The 27,354-nt window shown below is 41.4% G+C and overlaps 1 protein-coding gene across 5 annotated transcripts in view; it reads left to right on the top strand.

Annotated features, from left to right (window-relative positions):
* HELQ (helicase, POLQ like) overlaps positions 1 to 27,354 on the top strand; it is a 69,117-nt gene that overhangs the window by 33,370 nt on the left and 8,393 nt on the right. For 4 of the 5 annotated variants that reach the window (XM_062199893.1, XM_062199895.1, XM_062199894.1 and 1 more), the window contains 6 exons: positions 7,851 to 8,073; positions 10,741 to 10,898; positions 12,907 to 13,005; positions 16,391 to 16,564; positions 21,131 to 21,244; positions 21,997 to 22,131. In XM_062199893.1, coding sequence (XP_062055877.1) covers positions 7,851 to 8,073; positions 10,741 to 10,898; positions 12,907 to 13,005; positions 16,391 to 16,564; positions 21,131 to 21,244; positions 21,997 to 22,131 — 903 coding nt within the window. Of the gene's footprint in view, positions 1 to 7,850; positions 8,074 to 10,740; positions 10,899 to 12,906; positions 13,006 to 16,390; positions 16,565 to 21,130; positions 21,245 to 21,996; positions 22,132 to 27,354 lie in introns of those variants that run through there. The other variant, XR_009866643.1, reaches the window with a different exon arrangement.

Raw genomic sequence — 27,354 nt, 5'->3', positions numbered from 1 at the left:
TGTGTGTGTGTGTGAGTGTGTGTTTGTTTGTAGTACTTGTATAAATTTTACTGGATGAGCATCCTTAATCCAGTGCTCAAAATTTCAGATTTTAGGGCATTTTATATTTTAAACCTTCAGATTAGGGATGCTAACTTAAAATATAGATTAAAACAAAAATCAATAAAATAAAAAGTAAACAAAAGAAAAAAATTAGTGAGTCCATAAGATGGTACTTTAATAAGATCAGTAAGATCAGTGATTGGGTTGGTCAAGAGAAAATGAGAGAACACAAACTACCAGTATCAGGAATGAAAGGGTCATCAGTAAACATCCTAGAGACATTAAAAGATATTATACTTAAGTATCTAGACCCTTGAATAATGTAAGATATTGGTGAACATCGATATAAAAACTCTATTGGGGTACAGGCTTGGCACAGCAGGTAAGAAGGATGCCACTTGGGATGCCTTTATCCCATATTGGTTCAAGTCCTTGTTCTTGCACTTCCAACCCAGCTTCCTGCTGGTACACACCTTGGGAGGCAGCAGAGGATGACTCAAGTACTTGGGTCCCTGCCACACACATGAAAAACTCAGAATGAGTTCCAGCCTCCTTGCTGCAGCTTGGCCCAGCCTGGCTGTTGTGATATTTGGCAATAAACCAGTGGATGGAAGATCTCTGCCTCTCTCTGCCTTGCATATAAAGTGAAAATAAATAATTTTTAATTAAAAAAAACTTCCAAAATTTTAGTAATCCAAGAGTAAGCATTTGGCCTAGCAGTTAGGATAACAGATGAAATACCCTTGTCTCATGTCAGAGTGCCTGGGTTTGATGTTCTTCTCTGACACCAGATTCCAGCTTCCTGCTGATGCAGGCTCTTTGAGGCAATGGTGTTGGCTCAAGTGATTGAGTCACTCCCATCCATATGGGAGACCCGGACTGAGTTCCTGGCTCCTGGCTTTATCCCTGGCCCAGCCCCAGCTACTGGGGACATTTAGGGAGTGAAATGATGGATGGGAGCACTCTCTCTCCACTCCTACCCCCACCCTTCTGCCTCTCAAGTCAGTTTAAAAAAATTGTTTAATTAATAATTCATCAACATATTATAAGAACAAGGTACCATGAACAATTAAGGTTTATTCCTGTAATGAAAAGTCAGTTGACTATTCAAAATTCAGTCAGCACAGTTCTCCATATTGACAGAATTTAACCATATGTCATAAAAATTCAGCAAATAAGGAGTCAAACAGAAATTCTTTTACCTGATAAAGGGTATTTATTAAAAATTTACAAGTACCATCATAATTAATGATGAAAGACTAAGTATTTTCCCCCTAAGATCAGGAAAAGAAAGGATATCCATTCTCACCAGCCTATTCAACATGTTATCACAGGCCATAACCGGTATAATAAAGGAAGAAGAAAAAGGAAGGCATGTAGATTAGAAAGCAGGAAGTAAAGCTCTCTTATTAACTGATGATGCAGGATTCAAGAAAAATTCAAAAGGATGTTCTGAAACTACTAGATTGTAGATAGCAGGGTCTAGGATACAGGGCCAACATATAAATCTCAATCATATATTTTTATAGCTCACTACAAGTAATTGGAAGAATAATTCCATTGACAATGTATAGAAATACAGAAAATATTTAAGGATAAATTCAACATAATATGTGTCAAACCTACACACTGAAAAATGATAAAACACTGCTGAGAGGGCCCAGTGCTGTGGCTCACTAGGTTAATCCTCTGCCTGCAGCACCGGCATCCCATATGGGCTCCGGGTTCTAGTCCCAGTTGCTCCTGTTCCAGTCCAGCTCTCTGCTGTGGCCCGGGAGGGCAGTGGAGGATGGCCCAAATGCTTGGGCGCCTGTACCCGCATGGGAGACCAGGAAGAAACACCTGGCTCCTGGCTTTGGATCGGCGCAGCACTGACCATAGCAGCCATTTGGGGGATGAACCAATGGAAGCAAGACCTTTCTCTCTGTCTCACTGTCTAACTCTATCTGTCAAATAAAGAAAAAAAAAAAAAAAGGAAAGAAAACACTGCTGAGAGAAATTAAAGAACATCTAAATAGATAGAGATACCATGTTCATGATACTAAATAGCTAGAGATACCACATTCAATTTTGAAAGATGTCACTTCTTCCTACATAAAGCTGCAAATCATTACAAAGCAAAAGGTATAGACATTTTCTAAAAGAATTACAAAGATGATTCATACCCCTTGATTTCCAGATTTACTGTAAAGCTTCTGTAATCTAGACGATGTGGCATTGGTGCAAGGATAACTGTATAGACCAATAGTCTAGAAATAGACCCACATGTATATGGTCAGTCAATCTTCAATAAAGTTGCCAAAGTATTTCAATAGAGCAAGGATAATCTTTTCAACAAATAGTACTGGAACAACTGGATAGCCACATACTAAATAAAAACAATTAACCTCTATTCATACAGTACACAAAAAAAAAATAATAATAAAAGGGATCCGAGACCTAAACTTTTTTAAAAATCCAAGACAAAATTTCCTTTTTTAAAAAAAGATATTTATTTATTTTATTTGAAAGGCAGATTTACAAAAAGGCAGAGGCAGAGAGAGAGAGATGTCTTCCATCCACTGGTTAACTCCCCAAATGGCTGCAACAGTTGGAACTGAGCTGATGCAAACCCAGGAGCCAGGAGCTTCTTCAGGTCTCCCACATGGGTGCAGGGGCACAAGCACTTGGGCCGTCTCCTGCTGCTTTCCCAGGCACATTAGCAGAGAGCTGGATCAGAAACAGAATAGCTGGGACTCAAACCAGTGCCTATATGGGATGCCAGGACTGTAGGCAGTGGCTTTACGCCACAGTGCCAGCCCCCAAGATGAAATTTCTTAATCAAAACATAGGAGACTTTTAAAAAAAATTAGCTATTTGTTTTTATCTATTTGAAAGGCAGACAGAGAGAATCTCCCACCCATTATCAGTCTGAAATGCTTACAACAGCTGGGGCTGGGCCAAGCCAGAGCCAGGAGCCTGAATCTCAATCTGGTTCACCCACATGGTAGCAGGGATTCAAGTGCTTGAACCATCACTTGCTGCCTCCTTGGTTGTACATTAGCAAGAAGCTGAAATGTGAAGTGGAGCCTAGAGTCAAACCCAAGCTCTCTGACTAAGAATCTGCACATCCCAAGCAGCATATTAACTGCTATACCAAATTCCTGCCCCAGAAGAAATTCTTTTTCACTTTTGGTTAGGCAAAAATTTTTTTCAGTGGAAAAACTAAAAACCTAAACCATGAAGGAAAAATCAGATAGACTTCATTAAAATTAAAACTTCTCTTTAAAGGTTGGCATTGTGTTACTGTGAGTTAAGGTACCACTTGCAATGCCAGCATCCCATATCAGAGCACTGCTTCTAGTCTCAACTGTTCAGCTTCTGATCCCACTTCCTGCCTGAGAAAGCATCAGATGATGGCTCAAGTACCTGGGCCCCTGCCACCCATGTGGGAGACCCAGTTTGACTTCCTGGCTCTTGGCTTCAACCTGGCCCAGTCCTGGCCATTTTGGAAGTAAATCAGCAGATGGAAACCTCTCTTTCCTCTCCCTCTCCTCTCTTCTCTCTTTCTCTCTCCCTCCCCTTCTCTATCTCCCTCTTCCTCTCATTCTGCATTTTAAATAAATCAGTAAATAAATAGATCTTTTGGAAAAAAAAAAAAAACTTCTTTGGGCCAGCGCCATGGCACAGTAGGTTAATCCTCCGCCTCTGGCATCGGCATCCCATATGGGCGCCGGTTCTAGCCCCAGCTGCTCCTCTTCCAATCCAGCTCTCTGCTATGGCCTGGGAAAGCAGTGGAAGATGGCCCAAATCCTTGGGCCCCTGCACCCGCATGGGAGACCAGGAAGAAACTCGTGGCTCCTGGCTTCGGATCGGCTAAGCTCCTGCCGTTGCAGCCATTTGGAGAGTGAACCAATGGAAGCAAGACCTTTCTCTCTGCCTCTTCCTCTCACTGTCTGTAACTCAAATAAATAAAATCTCTCAAATAAATAAAATCTTAAAAAACAAAACAAAAACACACTTCTCTTCAAAAGGCAATGCCAAAAAAAAAAAAAAAAACAAACAAAGAAAAAGCCATCCACAGATGGGGGAATATATTCATAATACTTGTATCTAACAAACATACATGTCATGAGTTAAGAACCCAGCAAAAAGGCAATGGAATTAGGAAGGAAGTGGGACTTCACTTGAGACCAGAGCACTCAGAGTTGATTGGCAGACAGGGGAAACTAGTTTGGCCACAAAAGCAGGATTTTATCAGTCTGGCCGTGGAGAACAGTTTCAACTGCATGCTTTTATTCAAATTCTGTTTTTTATATTAAAGACTTTATTTATTTATTTGAAAGAGTTACACAGAGAGAGGAGAGGCAGAGACAGAGAGAGAGGTCTTCCATCCAGTGGTTCACTCCCCAATCAGCCACAATGGCTGGAGCTGCGCTGATCTGAAGCCAGGAGCCAGGAGCTTCTTCCGGGTCTCCCACGCGAGTGCAAGGGCCCAAGGACTTGGACCATCTTCTACTGCTTTCCCAGGCCATAGCAGAGAGCTGGATTGGAAGTGGAGCAGCCAGGTCTCGAACTGGTGCCCATATGGGATGCTGGTGCTTCAGGCCAGGGCATTAACCTGCTGCTCCACAGCGGCAAGAAGTCCAGGCAGCAGTCAGTTGAGATGAACAGGAAGGGAGTTGTCATCCAAGCCTGCCCAGATGGGACAGAACTCAAGCTGCTGGGTCCAGTTCTGAGGAAGTCAGGCCACCAGGGCTCCTCCGGCATTGTGAGGTGGGGTTCACAACAGCACTAGAGTTGTGGAAGGAGGCCGACATTCTAGACAGGATCAATAACCAGAGTTATTCCAACCCTTGGAATGGGAGCAGATGTCGAGTCCTCTGAGTAGGCACAGCCAGATGGGACACAGGTGAGAGGGAAGAAGGCAAGATCCATGACTTGGGCACTGTGAGGGGCAGGAGGGCAGAGGTGAACTTCCCTGGAAGCACTGAATCCACACTTTGACAGAAGGAAAGGAAACTTTAGAATTAATAAGAGAATATGACAGTTGTTGGGCCAGACAATCCAGGGAACCTCCAATTATTGTTTCTTTTTCACAATCCATGTTTTGCATGTTTTTTCATCTGTCCTTGTACCCCTTTGAATTAAGGAATGTAATTCCTATTTTTTTTTTTCTTTTTCTTTTTTTTTTTTTTATTTATTTTTATTTTTTTTATTTTTTTTTTTTTTTTATTTTTGACAGGCAGAGTGGACAGTGAGAGAGAGAGACAGAGAGAAAGGTCTTCCTTTGCCGTTGGTTCACCCTCCAATGGCCGCCGCGGTAGCGCGCTGCGGCCGGCGCACCGCGCTGTTCCGATGGCAGGAGCCAGGTGCTTCTCCTGGTCTCCCATGGGGTGCAGAGCCCAAACACTTGGGCCATCCTCCACTGCACTCCCTGGCCACAGCAGAGAGCTGGCCTGGAAGAGGGGCAACCGGGACAGGATCGGTGCCCCGACCGGGACTAGAACCCGGTGTGCCGGCGCCGCAAGGCGGAGGATTAGCCTGTTGAGCCACGGCGCCGGCCCTGTAATTCCTATTTTACAGATTAAGAGTGGAGGGAAAGAGAAGTGGGTTGTGTGGCCTGCTTGGAACTTGATCATAATCTCCTAATGGTCTCTGCAGCCACTTTGCCCTGCCTACCCACATGCCCTGTGAATAATTCTTCACAAAGAATGATGTTCTCAAAATGTGACTCTGGCTACATTACTCTCTTCTACTTAAACTTTGTCAGTGGTTTCCCATTGCTCTTAGGATTAAGCCCAAATTCCTTCTCATTGCTAGCTGTGGGAGGTGGGGCCTATGCCTCTTTATCCAGCTTCCTCCTTCTCCAGCCCTCTTACACTCTCACTCCACACTGTTTTCACTTCTCAGACACCATATCCCAGTGCTCCTTAAGCCTGGAACATCCCCATCTTTCCTCTCCAGCTTCACTCTCAGCACACTCTTGGTCTAGCTAACCCTTACTAAACCTTCGGATTTTAGTTTAACCATTTGCTTCCTCATGGAAGCTTCCCCTATGCCTCTGAGTCCATCCTATTGTTAGGTGCTATGTAGAACCACATTCCCTGCCCTTTGCAGTGCCAACCAGTGATTGTTGTTAATATGTTACTAATGGCTAGTGTTCCTTTCCTGGAATGTAAGCCCTGTGGAAGCAGAGTCCATGTTTGCTTTCATTGATCTCTGAATCCCAGTGCCTTCTGCAGTGCTTGGCATGTGGTTAGCACTGAGCAAATACTTGAATTAGTGGAATTGACTTTGAAGTTGGGCTTGGATGCACTTGCAGTTTGGGACATCAGTGGAGAACTCCACTTTGAGAAGCTGCTGAGGCCAGAGACAGGCTGGCCTGGTGGATTTAAATTACTCTGTCAGAAGTTTTTCAATGAGGAAGATACAGAAGATAACATGATGGTAGGTAGAGAGATCAAATAAAGCCCTCTCTCCCAAATCTGGCCCCTACTATAATCAGGTAGGAAAAATATAGAAACTGAGTACATTAATAACCTGCTAACTGAGAATGAATACTTGGATAGCTTAAAAGTATAAGTTTAGCTTAATTGATTGCTGTATTGAGAATCATTTTTATTGAAAGGGAGAAGCAATTGCAAATATCTATACCTCTAAATATTTTCTGTTAGCCCTTATACTGGCTTAATATGAAATAAATACTTTCTATTGAAACATCATTAGAATTATGACAGAAATATATTGATTGACTGACTGTGTTTTAGTATAGCATGATTTCATTGCAATTGGCTAATAAAAGATTTTATAATTCAGAATCAACTGTACATCTGAACACCAGATGGAGAGTGCTCCTTATGATTGCCACTGTCAGTTGTAAATAATGAATGGAGGGAGGGGAGCAGAGGACAAGGCAGTGAAAGAACAGGAAAAAGAAGGAAAAGAAAGAGACAAAAAGAGATAGAAAATGGCTATTCATTTTTATATGAAATTTCAAGCAAAATATTGCCTGATCCTGTATGAGTGGAGTCTTTCAGTTGTGTTTTCCATGTTCTTTTTTTTATTTTTATTGCAATATTTGGAGCTAAGAAGAGGCCTTCACAAGTGAGTAGAAAGGGGTGAAAAGAGGATTCCTGGGAATTCATGAAAACTGGTTGAGCAATGAACAGAGCACAACTTTGGAGATAGTATGAAAAATTATTTTAAAGGCTGGCGCCGCGGCTCACTTGGCTAATCCTCCGCCTGTGGTACTGGCACCCCGGATTCTAGTCCTGGTTGGGGTGCCAGATTCTGTCCCGGTTGCCCCTCTTCCAATTCAGCTTTCTGCTGTGGCCTGGGAAGGCAGTGGAAGATGGCCCAAGTGCTTGGACCCTGTACCTGCATGGGAGACCAGGAGGAAGTGCCTGGCTCCTGGCTTTGGATCGGTGCAGCGCGCTGGCCACAGCACACCAGCCATAGCAGACATTTGGGGGGTGAACCAATGGAAGGAAGACCTTTCTCTCTGTCTCTCTCTTGTTGTCTAACTCTGCCTGTCAAAAAAAAGAAAAAAAAATTATTTTAAAACTCAGGGGTTTTTTGATTGAAAAGTATGTACATGTTCCCATGAAAAGCATGAATATGGCAACTGTCTCCTCCCTTAAATTGGTTTTTCTTTCCTTAATTTTAAAAATGCTACTATAGAATTCTCTTGATATAGGTATACAATCATGTAGATTTTACACTAATTTCTTGTTGAAATAACTTCTAGAAATGAGTCCTCTTGATTAATGCGCAGAGTGATGCCTTGAATTAAGGAAAGTGCTCCAATAGTTCCTTAACTGTTTCAGATTGCAACAAATCTTGGTGACATTCATCACTTTATGAATGGTACATTTTTTGGTGTTCAGCAAAAGATTTTATTGAAAGAAAAGAGTCTCTGGGAAGTAACTGTCGAGTCACTGAGACACCTGACAGAGAAAGGACTCCTACAGAAAGACACTATTAATAACTCTGAAGAAGAGTGCCGATGTGATTTTCACATTACAAAACTGGGACGAGCTTCTTTTAAGGGTGAGTTTAGGGGCTGGGGCCGTGGTGTATTAGGTTAATGCTCTGCTTGCAGTGCTGGCATCCCATATGGATGCCAGTTCTAGTCCCAGCTGCTCTTCTTCTGATCCAGTTCTCTGCTGTGGCCTGGGAAAGCAGCAGAAGATGGCCCAAGTGCTTGGGCCCCTGGGGCCATGTAGGAGACCCAGAAGAAGCTCCTGGCTTTGGATTGGCCCAGCTCCTGCTGTTGTGGCCATGTGGTGAGTGAACCAGTAGATGGAAGACCTTTCTCTCTGTCTCTCCCTTTCAATGTCTGTAACTCTACTTCTCAAATAAATAAAATGCTTACCAAAAAAAAAAGGAGGGGTGGTGTTTACCTAAATCTCATTATTAAGCTGAGGAAATGCATTAGAAATAGAAGTTAAATTATTCCCTTTCTTTAAATTAGATTTGTAATTTCAAATCAATAACTTTAATCTTACAAACTGATAAAGCACTTCAACTTTGAAACCTTGAAAAGTGTTTTGTATTATAAATAATTATAATATTGCATAATTATACAGAGAAAACTATGTCCATCCCTTGTTTACATGCCTCTTCCCCAGCAGCCACACAGATATTAAAGTTGTACCAAGAATAGCAATTGGATGTCTGTCTTTTCAGACCTTTTCTGTGCGTTTCACTTCAATGCACAATACATGCATAGACACAGGGTATTTTTTAAAATAGTCATTCCTGTCATTTATGGCGGTTAGCTTTTTTGCTTAGTATAATATCTCAGACAGTGAATAGAGTCTTAATGGTTACATTTTCATTACTCAATAAAAAAATACACGTCTGTTGCTAAAAAAAAAAAATCCTAAGAACTCAGGACCATGTTAAGGGAAGTCACATACTCTTGTTCCATTTCCATCCTCTCAGAGGCTACCAAGGTTAGCAATTTATATATATATATATAATATGTATTATATATTGTATAATATGTAATTTAAATATATATCCTTCCAAATATCTTTATGCATATGAATGTGTGTGTGTGTGTTGTTACACACATACGCACATAGTTTATTTTTTAAGGAGACCATGATATCAATAGTTTTTGCAACTTGTTTTTCTCATTTATAAAATATCATGAAAATCTCTTTTTTTTTTCCCCCAATGGTAGGGATATAATATAATGTATTTAACAGTTACCCTATCGATGGCCATTTGCATTGTTTCTGATTTTTCTGTTATAAACAAGGCTATATGAACATCTCTGTGTATTTTTAGATACATGTAGAAATGTTTCTCTGGGTTAGCTTCCAAAGCATAGTTAGATCAGAAGGTGCATCCTCATTAAATATTGATGCATATAAGGGGTCTGCAAATAGTTTGTGGAAATGTGTATTGTTGGAAAAACTATAGATGGAGTTCAAAAAATTACACCAAATTTATCTTTCAATTCCAATTTTTTCATGGAAAAGTGCCCTCATAACAGCAGAATAGTCTCCTAGTTATATAGGAGATTGAATAATAGAAGATTTTGAAAACTTCTTGCTGCATTTGGATAACTTCTTCATTTTATTTTTTTAAATATTTATTTATTTGAAAGTCAAAATTACCAAGAGAGAGGGAGAGACAGAGATCTTCCATCCACTGTTTCACTCTCCAGGTGACTGCAAGAGCAAAGGTTGGCCGGCGCCGTGGCTCAACAGGCTAATCCTCCGCCTAGCGGTGCCAGCACACCGGTTCTAGTCCCGGTCGGGGTGCTGGATTCTGTCCCAGTTGCCCCTCTTCCAGGCCAGCTCTCTGCTATGGCCCGGGAAGGCAGTGGAGGATGGCCCAAGTCCTTGGGCCCTGCACCCCATGGGAGACCAGCGTAAGTACCTGGCTCCTGCCTTCGGATCAGCGCAGTGCACAGGCCACGGCAGCCATTGGAGGGTGAACCAACGGCAAAGGAAGACCTTTCTCTCTCTCTCTCTCTCTCTCTCTCTCAGTCCACTCTGCCTGTCAAAAAGAAAAAAAAAAAAAAGAAAAGAAAAAGAAGAGCAAAGGTTTAGCCAGGCTGAAGCCAGGATCCAGGAGCTTCATCTGAGTCTCCCATGTTGGAGGCAAGGTTTCAAACACTTGAGATATTTTCTACAGGTTTTCTCAGGCCATTAGAGGGAACTGGACTGGAAGTGGAGCAGCCAGGACACAAACAAGTGTCCATGTGGGATGCTGTTGTTGTCACAGGCAGCGGTTTACCCACTGTACCACAACACCAGCATCATCTTTATTTTTAGAAGATTTATTTATTTTTTTATTTGAGAGGCAGAATTACAGTGAGAGAGAGAGACAAACAGAGAGAGAGATCTTCCATATACTGGTTTACTCCTGGTGTGAATTCAACAGCCAGGTCTGGACCAGGCCAAAGCCAGGTGCCAGAAACATCATCCAGATCTCCCACATGGATGGCAGGGCCCTAGGGACTTGGGCCATCTTCTACTGCTTTCCCAGGCCATTAGCAGGGAGCTGGATCAGAAGTGCAGCAGCTGGGACTTGAACTGGTGCTCATATGGGATACTACATATCGGAGTGTGGCTTAACTCTCTGTGCCGCAACACCAGCCCCTCGGGTAACTTCTAAATGAGACTTGACTTAAAATAATCTCTTTCCTCCTCTAGTAATTAGATGGTGATGGATGATATCTTTGTGTCTTTCTTTTAGGAACTATAGATTTAGCTTATTGTGACATTCTCTACAGAGACTTGAAGAAAGGTCTTGAAGGCCTTGTGCTGGAAAGCTTTCTCCATCTCATCTACCTAACAACTCCCTATGACCTGGTTCCCCAGTGTGACCCAGACTGGATGGTATACTTCAGGCAGGTGAGAACAGATTTTTCGATTGAGGCTACTTAGTTTATTAGTGATGGTATGATTTTTGTGAAATGATTATTCACTTTTTTTCTGTGTTGAAATATATTTGAAATTGGACATTTGTCTTTTAGTGTTTTTTTAAAGAAATGTAAATATTTATATAAAGATAACAAATTTCATGTATTTCATATATATAGTTTTAAGAACATAATGATACTCCCCACCCTCCCCCCTCCTTCCCTCCTATCCTCCCTCTTCCTTCCTTTTTTGTTTTTCTAAATTTTTGGAATAGCATACTTGCAAGTTACTTTATAATCACAAGCTTAATCCTCTACTAAATAAAAAATTGAATAGGTAGAAAGTAGAAAGACCACTTTTCCTCAGGAGCATAAACAAAGGCTATAAACATAATTCAATCTCAAGATGTCAGTTTCACTCAAATACCTTACTTTTTTTTTAACTGTATATATTAACTACCACAAATCAGAAAAAACACATTTCTCTTTTTTGGATTGGCTTATTTCACTAAGCATAATAATTACCAGTTGCATCCATTTTGTTGCAAAAGACAGGATTTCATCCTTTTTTATGGCTGAGTAGTTTTCCTGTGCATGCACTTGTGTGTGTGTGTGTGTGTATCCCATTTTCTTTATCCAATCATTGGCAACACTATTTTGGGTTTGTTTAATTTAAATATCACTTCTCTGTTAAATATAAGCATATTCATTATCACAAAAATAAAGGTGGAAAAAAGAAAAAAGGATTCTCTAGTCCCATTCTTCTAAATGCAGTTGCTGTTATGATTTGTTGACCACTGTGTTTGGTAATGCCTACAGTGTTTAGGAAAAAGTGAAAGCCATTGCTGATGATTGAGAGTTTAATTATATGAGAGCTCTATCAGAGCCAACTATGATGATATGCCAAGCCCAATGATGTCAGTACCTACAATGAATATTGATTTTATCACCAGCAGCATGTTGGAACTGGCCCTACGTGTTGCAAAACCCCGTGGTAGATGTCAAACTATTATGATTGTATTGTGAACAGGCTATCTGTATGAACATATATTAAGCAGAAATAGTATACAGCTTTAAAAAATTTGAGAGGCAAAGAGATAGAGACAGAGAAAAAAAGATCGGATAGAGAGATACAGAGAGTGCTCCCATCCATGGGTTTACTCCCTAAATGTCCACAATAGCCAGGGCTGGGCCAGACCAATGCTAGGACCTAGGAACACAATCCAAATCTCCTATGTGGATGGCAGGAACTCAATGACATGAGCCATCATCACTGCCTCCCAGGGTCTGCATAAGCAGTAAGCTGGACTCAGGACCCAGAGCTTGGACTCAGTCCCAGGCACTCTGACATGAGACATGGGTATCTTAAGCACTCACCCAAACACTCACCCCAGAATATAGCATTAATCACAGGAAAGTGACTTCCTGCAATGAAGTCATTATAATAAGTTCTTAAGTAATAGTTTATAATGTGGCTAGTTTCAAAGTTTTTTCCACTTTTCCTTCCCCCCCAGCCACCTCCAGTATTAAACATAATCACATAGTGACGATCTCTAAGTAATTAGTCCTGGTTGGGGCGCTGGATTCTGTCCCAGTTGCTCCCCTTCCAGGCCAGCTCTCTGCTGTGGCCCAGGAAGGCAGTGGAGGATGGCCCAAGTGCCTGGGCCCTGCACCCGCATGGGAGACCAGGAGGAAGCACCTGGCTCCTGGCTTCGGATCAGCACGGTGCACCGGCCATAGCAGCCATTTGGGGGGGGTGAACCAACAGAAGGAAGACCTTTCTCTCTGTCTGTCTCTCTCTCTCTCTCACTGTCTAATTCTGCCTGTCAAAAAAAAATTATATTGTAATAATACCTTTCCAAAACTTGCAGTATTGTAAACACATTTATGTAATTTTCATGTCCCTCTCAATTATAACAAAGTGATATCATACTAGATTTCTTTCAAAGAACAGATTTTTAAAAGTTACAATTTGATTTTTCCATGTATTTACTATGTAGTTTAGCCAGCTCAGTCCCGCAGAACAAAGCGTAGCTTCTCGTCTTGGAGTCTCTGAAAGCTTTATTGGGAAGAAGGCATCCGGTCAAGCCATCAGAAAGGTATTGTAACATTTTTCTTCCTAAATAGTGAACTAAGTTCATTCAACAAACTTAGTACCATTATATGATTTCCTTTATTGATTTCATCTCATTTCCACATATTTTTCTTTAAATTAATATAATTTATATTTTTCAATTTAAAATACTTCTAAGCAACAGAAGTGTATGATTTTTTGTTGTTGGGTATCTTTTGGTTGTTGTTTGTTGTCTTCAGAGATCTTCCAGTCTAGTACTTACCATACATAAAGCATTTCAGAAGGTAGAAGTGGGTAAGCTAATATTCTTTTGGGTGATAGCTTATGTTGGTGTTTCAACATTCACTCAGTGGGCATGAAGCAAGCGTCTATTGCATGCACTAACTTTGAAAGAATTGGAAACAATTCTTTGGTAACTAAACCTTCAGATTCTCCAAGTTAATTTTCCCTTTTATTATATACCTTTTGTCATTTTTAATTTTCCTTGACAATCCAGTACTCATTGAAAATAATTATCTTGGCTACCATTTCTTTTAAATTTACAATATACAGACAATACTGATTTCATTTTGAGAACTGGAAGATGACATTTTCTTGCATTTGAATTGAAGGGTGCAGCTGACCCATGCATTGCTATATCATAAAACTAAAAATATATGATACCTAAGCATTCACATTACTACACTTTTTAGATATTATCTCTTACTTCAGAAATGGCTGTGTTGTTTAGGCTTTCAAAAATTTTGAATAAGAATATATTTTAAAACAAATCTTTTATATCAAACTCTAAAATGTAAATGAGGGGCTGACACTGTGACACAGTGGATTAAGCTACCATTTGCAATGCTGTCATTCTATATTGGAGTGCCAGTTCAAGTCCTGGCTGCTCTGTTTCTGAACCAGCTCCCTGCTCATTTACCTGGGAATACAGCAGGTCATATTGGGCCCCTGTCGCCATGTGAAAATCCTAGATGGAGTCCCAGGTTTCTGGTCTCAGCCTGGCCCAACCTATGCCATTGTGTTCATTTGAGGAGTGAACCAGCAGATGTAAGATCTCCTTCTGTCAGTCTGTTTCTCTGTTGTTCTGCATTTAAAATAAATAAAAAATAATAAGATAATTGTAAAATGAAACCAAATCATTATTAATTTGGAACTGTTCACCAAATAACATACATATGAAATATCTTATGAGAACAGTAAATTTTCACACTCCCTCAGACTTAACCCTAAGGGTAAAGCTAAAAACTTGCCATGGGACTCCAAATCCCATTAAGTTGGCAGGTACCCATGCCATTCTTACCAGTTAAAGTGATCAGTTTAAGTTCATAACTGATCATAAAGATAGGATTAAGTGTCAAAGGGATCACATAAATAAGACTAGTGTCTGCTAATAACAACTGATAGAATTAAAAAGGAGAGAAAAATCCAACATGGGAAGCAGGCCACACAGCAGACTCATAGAATGGCCAATGCCCTAAACAGCACTCTGGCCTCAGAATCGGCCCTTAAGGCATTCAGATCTGGCTAAAAAGCCCATGAGAGTATCTCAGGCATAGAAAGCCAAGACACTCTGGCAAAAAATGACCTAAATGAAAGATCTCTGTGAGTGAGATCCCGGTGGAAAGAAGGGACCATCAAAGAAGGAGGTACCTTTCTCTGAAGGGAGGAGAGAACTTCCACTTTGATAATGGCCTTGTCCAAATAAGGTCAGAGTTTGTGAACTCAAGAGGCTTCCATAGCCTTGGCAGCTCATGACAAGAGCCTTGGGTGATTACTGAAGTCATAAATAAAATCAACAATGGGAGTAAAATCAACAATGGGAGTCACTGTGCACTTGCTCCCCATGTAGCACCTCTGTCCTTAATGTGTATACTATGAAAATTAACAGTAAAACTAGTCTTCAAACAGTACTTTATACTTTGTGTGTCTGTTGCAAACTGTTGAAATCTTTACTTAGTATAGATTTGATCTTCTGTATATAAATATAATTAAAAATGAATCTTAATGAAGAATGGGTTGGGAGAGGGAGTAGGAAGTAGGATGGTTTGTGGGTGGGAGGGCAGGTATGGGGGGGAAACCGCTATAATCCAAAAGTTGTACTTATGAAATTTATATTTATTAAATAAAAGTTTTCTATTAAAAAAAAAAAAAAAGAAGTCTGAAATCAAGAGAGCAGCTACCCTGATTCCTTCAAGAGGCTCTTGGGGGCCGGCACTGGGGTGTAGCAGGTTAAACTGCTGCCTGCAGTGTTGGTATCCCATATGGGTGCTAGTTTGAGTCCTGGCTGCTCCTCTTCTGTTCCCGCTCTCTGCTGTGGCCTGGGAAAGCAGTAGAAGATGGCCCAAGTGCTTGGGCCCCTGAACCCGCGTGGGAAACCCGGAAGAAGCTCCTGGCTCCTGACTTCAGATTGGCCCAGCTCCTGCCGTTGCGGCCATCTAGGGAGTGAACCAAAAAGAAGGAAGACCTCTGTGTCTGCCTCTCTCTCTGCCTCTGCCTCTCTGTAACTCTTAGCTTTCAAATAAATAAATAAATATTTTAAAAAAGAGAGCGAGAGAGGCTCTGAAGAAGGAAACGCCCGGTGCTTCTCTAGCCCCTGGTGCTGGCCAGCAGTCCTTCACCTCCCTCAGCTTCTACACGCATCCCTCCAGCCTCTGCCTTCCTCCTCACATTGCCTTCCTCTCTGCGTCCTTACCTCTTCTTACACAATTTAGGGCCCGCTGTAAATCCAGAATGATTTCACTTAGAGACTCTCAACTAGTTACATGTCTAAAGATCCTGTTCCCAAATAAGGTCACATTGACAGGTACCTGGGACCAGGACTTGAACACATAATTGGGGGGGGTGGGGGGGTGGAGTGCCTTTCAACCCACTGCAGCCCCTATAGAAGGAAATTAAACTGGGAAAAAGTGTTCTTCCTTCCTTTACAATTCTTTTCTTTCTTTCTTAACAGAGATACTCAGAAAGTGCTCTCACCCACTGGTTCACTCCCCAAATGGCTGCAACAGCCCAGGCTGGACTGGGCCAAAGCTCTGAGCCAAGAACTCAGTCAGAATCTCCCTCTTGGGTGGTTGAGCTATCTCTGCTGCCTCCCAGAGGATCCACATTAGCAAGTAGCTGAAATCAGGGGTTGGAACTGGGAATCAGGCACTGAGGTGCAGGATGTGGGCATCTTACTGCTAAGCCAAACAGCTGCCTCTACATGTCTTTTTCTTTTTCTTTTTTATAATTGGAAAATGATACTCACTTTGAATTCATCTAAAATACATGTGTTAGACATTAGTTTTGCTTCTATGGAGTCATCCTATCCTTGCTTTCCTGTAACAGAAGTTTCTCTACTCTACCTTTGGTCCAGTTTGAATATGACATGCATTTTTAGTAGATTCAACATGTGCACAAATTTGTCTTTCCAGAAGGTGGACAAGAACATTGTCAACCGACTGTACTTGTCTTTTGTTCTTTATACCCTGCTCAAAGAGACCAACGTTTGGAGTGTGTCTGAAAAATTTAACATGCCTCGAGGATACATACAAAATCTTCTCACCGGAGCTGCCTCATTCTCATCTTGTGTGTTACATTTCTGTGAGGTAATTCCATTAAATATATGCAGTGTGCTTTGTGCATCTTCTTGTTTTAGCTGTTTGTTACCAAACTCATAAACCAGTTAGTCGTATGTTGGTACTTTCTCATTGTTGATTTATTCTTAGGATAAAGCACTCAAAATTTATTTTAAAAATGCCTTGATTTTTATCTGCCTACAAAAGTAGTATATGCATACACTGGTAAACAGGCAACAAGTACTGAATGTGCTATAATACAGAATGATCAAGTAGAAAATGCCTGGCTAACCCTGTGCCCAGGACCACCATTAATAGTTAGGAGACTTTGGAATTAACTGTTAAAAATAACCATTCTCGGCTGACATAGGTTCTGTGTGAATGTCTTTCTCCTGAGTGACAAAGGCATCAAGTTAATATCCAGCGACTACCGTGTGACAACTTAACCCGCTGTGCCACATCTGCCCCCTAGCGACTACTTAGAAGTAGTCTCTTGATTGCCTCGGTAATTTCTCCAGTTAGTTACTTTAGGTGTCTGTATCACATGCTTGTTTTGTAAAGTAATTCAAGAAGAAAACTATTTTTACAATATGTATTTGTGATGGATGGATTTGTTCGTCTAAGGCTTATTAAAAGAAGCTTTCAAAATTTCCTTAAATAACACAATAAGGCTTACCAGACGTTTCTACCCAGATAACTTTTGATGAATTTATAATGTGAGCCACATTTGCAAATTTGTTTCTTTTTATTGAATGATATTATAATTATTTCCATATTTGTTTCCATTTTAGATCTTTTAAAACTTTTTCCATGAATTCTATTTTCTTTTTTTTGTTTGTTTTAAAGATTTGTTTTGAAAGAGTTATAGAGGGCCAGCACTGTGGGGTAGCAGGTAAAGCCACTGCCTGCAGTGCCAGCATCCCATATGGGCGCTGGTTCGAGTCCCAGCTGCTCCACTTCTGATCCAGCATTCTGCCATGGCCTGGAAAAGCAGTAGAAAATGGCCCAAAGTCCTTGAGCCCCTGCACCTATGTGGGAAGACCTGGAGGAAGCTCCTGGCTCCAGATCAGCGTAGCTCCGGCTGTTGCGTCTAATTGCCTCTCCTTCTCTCTCTCTGTAATTCTGACTTCAAATAAATAAATAAATCTTTTTTTGTTTTTTAAAGAGTTACAGAAAGAGAGGGAGAGACAGAGATATCCTCCATCCACTGTTTTACTCTGCAGGTAACCACTGCAGCCAGTGCTGGGCCAGGCCAAACCCAGGAGCTTTGAGCCTCATCTTAAGTCTCCCACGTGGGTGGCATGAGCCCAAAGACTTGGGTCATCATTTCTGCTTTTCCCAGGCCATTAAGGGAGATCACTGGAACTGGAGCAGCCAGGATAAGAACTGGAGCCCCTATTGGATGTGGGCATTACAAGAAGCAGTTTTATCTGCCAATTTACAATGGCAGACCTGAATTCTGTTTTCTGAACTTAACTTTTCATGTCTGAACCTCCCTAGTCTGTGTATATATATATATATATATATGTATACATATATATGTATATAGATATATATGTATTATATATACAGATATATTATACATATATATGTGACATTTAATTCTATGTCTTTTTTAATATTTATTTATTTAATATTTATTGAAAGAGTTACAGAGAGGCAGAGAGAAAGAGAGGTCTTCCATCCACTGGTTCACTCCCCAAATGGCCACAATGGCTGGAGCTGGTCCAAGGACTTGGGCCATCTTCCACTGCTTTCACAGCCCATAGCAGAGAGTGGATTGGAAGTGAAGCAGCCATGTCTCAAACCAACACCCATATGGGATGCTAGCACTGCAGGTGGTGGCTTTACCTGCTGTACCACAATGCTGGTTCCATATCTTAAGCCTTAATGAAGGGAGTAAATAATACAAAAATAGTCCAAAATAGTTGACTTTGGATTTTTTTCAAGATTTATTTATTTATTTGAAAAGCAGAATTACAGAGAGAGGAGGAGGGAGGGAAGGAAGAAGAGAGAGAAATAATTGTTAGCTTATAATTTAAGTATATGTTAGCTAAGCAAAAGACAAAAGTTATGGGTTATAAGGAGATGCTAAAACATTTCAAATATAATTTTTTTATGTTTCTTGTTCTTTATACTTTAAAGATACTTTGTTTGATATTCTTTCTCTTTGTTTTACTTAAGATTATGAGAACTTGAGCCTAATGGAATTGTTCAAGTAAAAGAATCTATATGTAGAATCTCAGACAAACCATAATTTAGTGACTGGTCCTCAGAAAAATCTAATCAACTTATGCTGTCATTAATGTCTTTTAATGTTTACAAGTGGTTTTTCTTTTCTTTTTAAAAGGTTACATAAATGGTATAAAGTAGAATGCCATTTGTATTGATTAAATGCTTTGAACTACAAGTGAAAGAAAACTCCATATAAGTTCAAATAATAAGTGGCTGGCACTGTGTTGTAGCAGGTAAATCTGCTGCCTGCAGTACCAGCATCTCATATGGGTGTCGGTTTGAGACCTGGCTGCTCTGCTTCCAATCTAAGCTATCTGCTATGGCCTGGGAAAGCAGTGGAAGATGGCCTAAGTGCTTGGGCACTTGTACCTGCGTGGGAGACCCAGAAGAAGCACCTGGCTCCTGAGTTTGGATCGGCACACCTCCAGCCATTGTGGCCATTTGGGGAGTGATCCAGTGGATGAAAGATCTCTCTCTCTCTCTCTCTCTCTCTCTCTCTCTCTCTCTCTCTGCCTCTGCTTCTCTGTAAGCTCTGCCTTTCAAATAAATAAATAAATCTTAATAAAAAAGAAAAAAAATAAACACAATCTCTTCTAGAAAACATGAGGAAGAACTTCACAACCTATTTTTAAAAAAAATTTAAGTAGTAAGGGAAAATGTTCTCTTATGTAACAGGAAGGCTAGAAGTAAGGCAGCTCCAAGGCTTGTTAATTCAGTAGTTCTGCTCCAAGTCTTCTTTCTTCCTTTCACTCTGCCATCTTTATTACAGACCTCTTTCTTCTGTCTTAAAATAAGTGTGCATGGATGGATGGATGGATTTGAGAGATAGGGTAGGGGAGGAGCACACTCCCATTCACTGGTTCATTCTCAAAATGCCCTCAGCAGCCAGGGCTGGGCTAGGACAAAGCAGAGAGCCACGCAATCAATCCAGGCCTCCAGTGTGGGTAGTAGGGAGCCAACAGCTTGAGCAGTCTGCTGCTGATGGTCTTAGCAGGAAGTTGGCAACGAGAGAAGGACCTGGGATCTAAACCCACACACTCCAGCGTGGGATGCCATTGTAACCCTCTCTTAGTGGTGACAAAATGGCCAGTTATTGTTATTCATGATCACATACTCTCACAATAATACTCAAAGGCTAGAATGGACGTTAAAAAGAGAAACTAATATAAAAGAAATTCCCAAACTTATATAAAGACCAAATAATATAGTGAACTCCCTTTTAGCCCCCAGTTTTTTTTGTTGTTGTTGTTTTTGTTTTGTTTGTTTGTTTTTTGACAGGCAGAGTTAGACAGTGAGACAGAGAGAGACAGAGAGAAAGGTCTTCCTAACGTTGGTTCACCCCCTCAAATGGCCGCTACAGCCAGCACGCTGAGCCAGGTACTTCTTTCTGGTCTCCCATGCGGGTGTAGGGCCCAAGGACTGCATGAGGCCCTTCCCGGGCCACAGCAGAGAGCTGCCTGGAAGAGGAGCAACCAGGACAGAACCGGTGCCCATTGGGACTAGAACCCAGAGTACCGGCACCGCAGGCAGAGGATTAGTCTAGTGAGCTGTGGCGCCGGCCTACCCACCCAGTTTTTAACAGTTCTTGGCTCACAGTGGCCAGCATTGTGGGGCAGCAGGTTAAATCCCCACTGTGACTCCAGCATCCTGTATCAGAGCACCAGTGCGAGTTGCAGCTGCTTTGCTTCTGGTCGAGCTCCCCTATAACGTGCCTGGGAAAGCAGCAGGTGACAGCCCAAGTAGATGGGCCTCTGCCACCCATGTGGGAGTCCTGGTTGGTGTTTTGGACTTCTGGCTGTGGCCTGAACCAGCCTTGGTCATTGTGGCCATTTGGGGAATGGACCAGCGGATGGAAAATATCATTCATATTCTCCCCTGGCCCAGTCACTCTCTGTGTCAAATAAAGAAACAAATCTTTTAAAAGAAAGTTATTAGTTCATGGCTTCTGGCATTTTTATTGGTTTAAATAATGTTGTATTGAACATTATGTTGCCTTTGAATCTTTCCATATTTAGTATTTTATCTTTGGGACAAATTCCAGAGATAGGAATTATTTTTAGTCACTTGAGAAAGAAAAATTATGCATTCTGCTTTGACTTAAATGATTATAACTCTTCTTACTGACTTATTTTTCATTTTTCAATCTTTTTCCTCACCTAGAAACTAGTTCATCAAATTCCTGAGGGTCTCTACAATGTTTCCTCGTAACAATTTTGCTTGAAATCGTCTTCCTTCATCTCTGAGTTAACCCATGTTCCAGAACTTACATAAGGGAATTCTCCTCTGAGCCCCTTACCACACAATTGCAACTGTGAAATAACTTATAAAATTTAAATTGTATATATTCCTTGTATTCTGCAGGAACTTGAGGAGTTTTGGGTTTACCGAGCCCTGTTGGTGGAACTTATCAAGAAGCTAACGTACTGTGTAAAGGCAGAGCTGATTCCTCTCATGGAAGTGACCGGAGTTCAGGAGGTCAGTGTCTTCCCATGTCGCACTCTAGGTTATTTCACCTCACAGAAGAGTCAGGGTGACTATTTTGTGAAGTCTCATTGCAGGGCAAAATGATAGCAAGAGTTTTAGTGTCCGTTTGTCATGGTTTTTTTTTTGTTTTGTTTTTTGTTTTTTTTTTTTGTAAATAAGTTTCTGCCATGGCCTCCCCCAAAATCCACTGTGAACTTGCAAACAGACACAATGAAGAATCTTAGTTATGAAAAAAAAAAAAAAAAGTAGTAACCATTGGGGCCAGCACTGTGGCATAGCAGGCTAAGCCTCTACCTGCGGTGCCAGCATTGCACATGAGTGCCAGTTCATCTCCCTGCTGCTCCTCTTTGATCCAGCTCCCTGCTTATGGCCTGGGATAGCAGTGGAAGATGGTCCAAGTGCTTGGGCCCCTGAACCCATGTGGGAGACCAAGATGAAGCTCCTGGCTCCTGGTTTTGGATTGGCCCAGCTCTGGCCATTGCAGCCATTTGGGGAATGAACCAGCAGATGGAAGGTCTCTGTCTCTGTCTCTCCCTCTCTCTGTCTGCAACTCTGCTCTTGCATGCAGCCAGATTGAAACACCCAAATGCATCTTTTAAAATTCCACAGGATTCTGATATGTTACCTCTTCTTACTTTATTATCTTATTTTATTCCTGTCTTTTTTACACACAAAATTTTTTCACTTCAGTAAGATACTTAATTTTGTTTTCCTAATTATAAATTCTTTCTAATACTTTCCAGGGTCGAGCAAAACAATTGTTCAATGCAGGTTACAAAAGCCTAACGCACTTAGCTAATGCAGATCCGGAAGTGCTAGTAAGGACAATTGACCATTTATCAAGACGCCAGGCCAAGCAGATTGTTTCCTCAGCAAAGGTAAGGAGCTGAGAAAATCATTTTGTAACCTTTGTAATGTTTTGTAGCATTCTCTAGATATCAGAACAAAAAGATTTAATACTGCATGAAGATTTGTTTTTATGGACAAAGTATATACTTAGAATTAATGGTTAAAAAGAGCATGTCTGTTCCTTTTTTTTTTTTTCCTAAAAAGAAGAACAGGGGCTCCTAAAAAAATAAAGACACCACGAGGGTTTGTTGACCTGCAGAGAACCCTGGGAGCCACTGCTCTGTCTGCCTCCACTGCCCCTTCTCAGCAGTTCTTCCCCTCAGCGCCCTGTGCCAGCTTCAGACACCTTCAGCGTCAAGGAACGTACAAACTCAAAAATTAACGGTGTTCTGTGTTTGGATGCTCTTGGCGCTACAAAAATCATCCCAACATAATGAGGCTAAATTTGCCCTCTTAACAATGTCTGCCATTGTATTAGAACTAGTAGTCTACCCTTTCATCCACATGGGTTTTTCACCTACGGTCAGCACTCCATATCCACGGGTTCCATATTTGTGCATTCAACCAACTGTGGATCACAAATATTCAGGAGAATGGGATGGGCATTTAGTCTGGTGATTAAGATACCTGCTTCTCATATTGGAGTCCCTAGGTTCCATACCTTGCTGTGGCTCCTGTCTCCAGCTTCCCATTCATGCAGACCCTGGGAGGCAGCAGTGATGGCCCAAGGCATTGGGTTCCTGCCCCTCTCTGGAGAGTTCTAAATTGAGTTCCCAACTCCAGCCTAACCTAGCCCACCCCATTTTTGGCTGTTATGGGCATCTGTATTGTGAACCTGTGGAAGGGAGTTCACTCTGTCTGTGGTTGTCTTTATTTCTTTTCCTGCCTTCCTCCCTCCCTCTCTCCCTTCCTCCCTGTGCCTTTCAAAGAAATAATATATGAAGTATATGGAAGGATGTGTGTAGGTCATAAATAAATACAGTGCCATTTTAAATAAGAGACTTGAGCATGGAGGGTTTTGGTCTCCTTGAGGGTCCTGCAAATGGCTCTCATTCCCCCAAGGGTTTTTCTTTTGTTTCTTTTACAGTGTGTTAAAAAGTGAGGCTTTCAGCCACTCACTGTTGTAGTAACCCTTTGCTGGGTGCAATCCAGTTATCACTGACCTTGTGCTCCATGTAGGGGAAGCCTTTACATGGCAATTTGGGATTATTTCCTCCTTGATCTCAATCTGCAGTTCCAAATCTGAAATACCTGGCTTCTTTTAAACTTCCTTGTTATATTTTGGTCATATGTAGAACAGAAATAGCTTAAAAATAAATTTCCACCTTACGTTTTTGAATGGTGCTCACATTACTTTAGTTGATCTTTACAACAGCCCTATGAGGTGGGCAGTGTTTGGGTTATCCCCAGTTTACAGATGAACCACCGAGTCTGAACCTGCCCCTTTTGATTAAGAGCTCTTGGAGTTTGTAGGGATGAAGTTATAGTTACTTCCTTCCTATAGCACCTAGCTAAGCACTCAGCCTATAGTAAGTGTTTAATAAATATTTGAATAAATACATAAGTAAGACTTAAAGTAATTAAGTAACTTACCTAAGGAAACAGTCAGTACATGGTGAAACAAGGACAATAGAGTTAGCCTATACTGTTAAGGTCACAAACAGAGCCACAATAACCATAGCCAAAATAAGTGACTTCAAATTTTAAAAGTTTTTAGATAAGCCCAAGCTTAAGCAGTTCCTGGTTGATGTGGGGAATAAGTGGTATATCCAGGGAGCCTACTTCTCTCTTATTGCCCAGCCTTCTCAGTACAGGGCTGTTGTGTTATGGACCAAGTTACCTGCTCCAACTCTTGCTATCTCATTCATTTTCCAGCCAACTTAAAAGAGTAAAATGGATATTCCCTACAGGATTTTGAGCAGAGCAGTGGGTTAAAGCTTGCAAATAAGACAGCAAGAATGGAGATAAAGAAACCAAATAGGATTTTCTTTTCTTTTTTTTTTTTTTTTTTTTTGACAGAGAGTTAGATAGTGAGAGAGAGAGAGACAGAGAGAAAGGTCTTCCTTCCATTGGTTCAGCCCCCAAATGGCCGCCACAGCCGGAACTATGCCAATCCGAAGCCAAGAGCCGGGTGCTTCCTCCTGGTCTCCCATGCAGGTGCAGGGCCCGAGCACTTGGGCCACAGCAGAGAGCTGGACTGGAAGAGGGGCAGCCGAGACTAGAACCCGGCGCCCATGTGGGATGCCAGTGCCGCAGGCGGAGGATTAACCAAGTGAGCCACAGCGCCAGCCCCCCCATTAGGATTTTATTGAGGTTATGCAACTTTTGGCAGGAATGCCACAAAAATTACATGTGTCCTTAGTATATCATGTCCAGAGGCACAAGATGGCATTTTGCTCCATTAATAATGACTTTGGTCATTTGATTAAGGAAATGTTGTCAAGTTGCTTTACTGTAAAGTTATTATTTTTCCCTCTGTAAGTAATGAATATTTGAGACTATCACACATATCTCGTTCTTTATTACACTTCCATACTTATTTTTGTATTTACCAGTGATTTTTGCCTAACAATTTTTTCTTTCTTTTTTTAAGGATTTGTTTATTTATTTTGAAAGTCAGAGTTACAGAGAGAAAGAGAGAAAGAATGAAAGAGAGATCTTCTATCTGCTGGTTCACTCTCCAGATGACCACAATGGCCAGTGCTGGGCCAGGCCAAAGCCCAGAGCCACGAATTCTTCCAGGTCTACCATGTGGGTATCAGGGGCCCAAGGACTTGGGTCATCTTCTGCTGCTTTTCCCAGGCCATTAGCAGGGAGCTGGATAGGAAGTGAAGCAACTGGGAAACCAGTGGCCATATAAGATGCCAGTGTTGCAGGTTTCAGCTTTACCTGCTACACCACAAACCCAGCCCCTAACTCAATTATTTCTATGATGTTTGTGAAGTAGTGATTTTCTAGCCTCATTATTCCTTCTTCATTTACTTATTGCCATTTTCTTATGAGGAAGACCTTGTCTCTCTCATTTATTTGTTAATTTATTTATATAGTTAGACTTATGAGGTCATACTTACAATCTATAATCCATTATTGTCATTACTTATTTTGGTGCTTAAATGGCCTCAGATTTAGCTACTGGGAGCTGCTGCAAGATGTGTTCCATGTCTTTTTTGACCCATTTTTATCATTCTTGGCTGAACTTCTCTTATTTTGTGGCTATATTTGTCAAAGTCCAGTCATTAGGAGTCAGAAGCCATGCATTAATTTGAATAGGAAAGTTTAATAGAATTAGTATGGGGCTGGCTCTGTGGGATAGCAGGTTAAACTGCTGCCTGCAGTGCCAGCATGGCACATGGGTGCCGGTTCAAGTGCCAGCTGCTCCATTTCCGATCCAACTCCCTGCTAATGCACCTGGGAAAGCAGTAGAAGATAGCCCAAGTACTTGGGCCCCTGCACCCACATGGGAGACCCAGAAGAAGCTCCTGGCTCCTGGCTTCAGATTGGCCCAGCTCTGGCCATTGTAACCATTTGGGAAGTGAACCAGCAAGTGGAAGATCTCTGACTCTCCTTTTCTCTCTCTAACTCTGCCTTTCAAATAAATAAATATATAAATCTTAGAAAAGAAAAAAAAAGAATTAGTAACTGGTAACCTGGGTTGGCCTCTAAGGGGTCAACAGAACTCTAAAGAAAATGAGAAGGAATCCATCTAAGACTCTAGCCCCACCCCACACCATCCCTAATCCGTAGTATTCACACTTATTAGAACAGGTGTGGCTGTGACCCACTGGACGCCAAGGCTGGCAAGTGGAAATCCCCCTGAAGTGCTGACCAAGCTGCCAGGAAGCTGCCTGGAGTGTACTGTTGCACTTGCTTGGAAGCCCTCTCAAATGCCCATGGAACTCCCTAGGAAGCTGTCCCCAGGGGTCCTGTTGAAACTCACTGGAATGAATGCCACTCTGTTCATCATGGCAACCAAGCACTGTAGGAACAATAAGAAAAAGACACACACCAAAACCAGGTAGAGAAAACCCTTCCTCCTCAAGACCCTCCTGAGTCCTTTTTTGACAGAGCTTAGTATTGTATCCTTGGCAAAGGAGAAATTGGTTAGAAGATATAGCTCTACTATCTCCAGCTGGACAGGGAATGATGGATTTGGAGCTGAGAAGCAATAAGGTTAGTAACTAGCATGCTAGCATAACAAAAGGGGCCCATCAGCTTGTAGTTTCCTTCCCTTAGCCACAGAATCAGCCATTTTCCAAAGACCCATCATTTCTTTTAGTGAAGAATGGTATTTAGAAATCAAGTTGTAGGTGCTAGCTGTGTCCATTGCCAGGAAGCTATCATTGCTTTTAGGTTCTCTAGACAGACAGAGCCCCCATATGTCTGTTTATGTTTCCAGACTTATGTGTAAATTATTAAAGGCTATGAGCTTATACTGATCATTTCAATTCTAATTCTTCTCAGTACGTATTGCTACATAACAAAATTTTACTTCAAAACTTAGTGGCAAAGGCCATTTTGTTTTCCTCATGTTTTTGCAAATTGGGAATTCTGCAAGGGTTCAGCTAAGTGTTTCTTTGTTGGGATCTCATGCAGTAGTAATCAGATGTTGGCTGGGGCTATAGTCATGCAATGGCTTGCCTGGGTGGCTCACTCCCATCCATGGCTGACAGTTGAGTATTGGCTCCCAATGACAGTTTTCAACTGGAGCAACCACATAGGACCTTTCCATGTGGCTTGTGCCTCGCCTGGCATGGAAACTCAGTTTTGGAGGGAGTGTCTGGGAAAGTGAGCATTTCAAGAGTCAAGGTAGAAAACTCAAGAAATCTTCTAACCCCAGAGGTATACAGTGTCATTTCTATTGCATGCTATTGGTTACTAGAAAGTCATTAGGGCCCAGATTAAAAGGAAGGGAAAGTAGACCCTCACCTCTAAATGGGAAGAGCTATTGAATAATTTGCAGTCATTTTTTAATTTTGCCTTTTGGTCACAGATTATTTACATTTCTCCCACACGCAAAATATAGTCACCCTAAAAGACTTTCCATTGTGACATCAGACTCAACTGCAAGATCAGGTTTTCTGTATCAAGTCCAGGTATAGGTGATCTGCCTTGAAGATAATTTCGCAAGGAATCTGAAGGCCTGTGAACTACAGAGACACTGCATACAATGGTGAAACCAGAGCTAGAATAATCACAGTATACTCCTGATCAAAAAGGGGAAAAGGGTACCTTGCAGCAATTCTGAAATTCAG

This window comes from Lepus europaeus, chromosome 8 (assembly GCF_033115175.1).
Source record: "Lepus europaeus isolate LE1 chromosome 8, mLepTim1.pri, whole genome shotgun sequence".
NCBI classification, from domain to species: domain Eukaryota; kingdom Metazoa; phylum Chordata; class Mammalia; order Lagomorpha; family Leporidae; genus Lepus; species Lepus europaeus.
The sequence above is the reverse complement of the archived record's forward strand: the minus strand, read 5'-3'. Positions and strand labels throughout refer to the sequence as shown.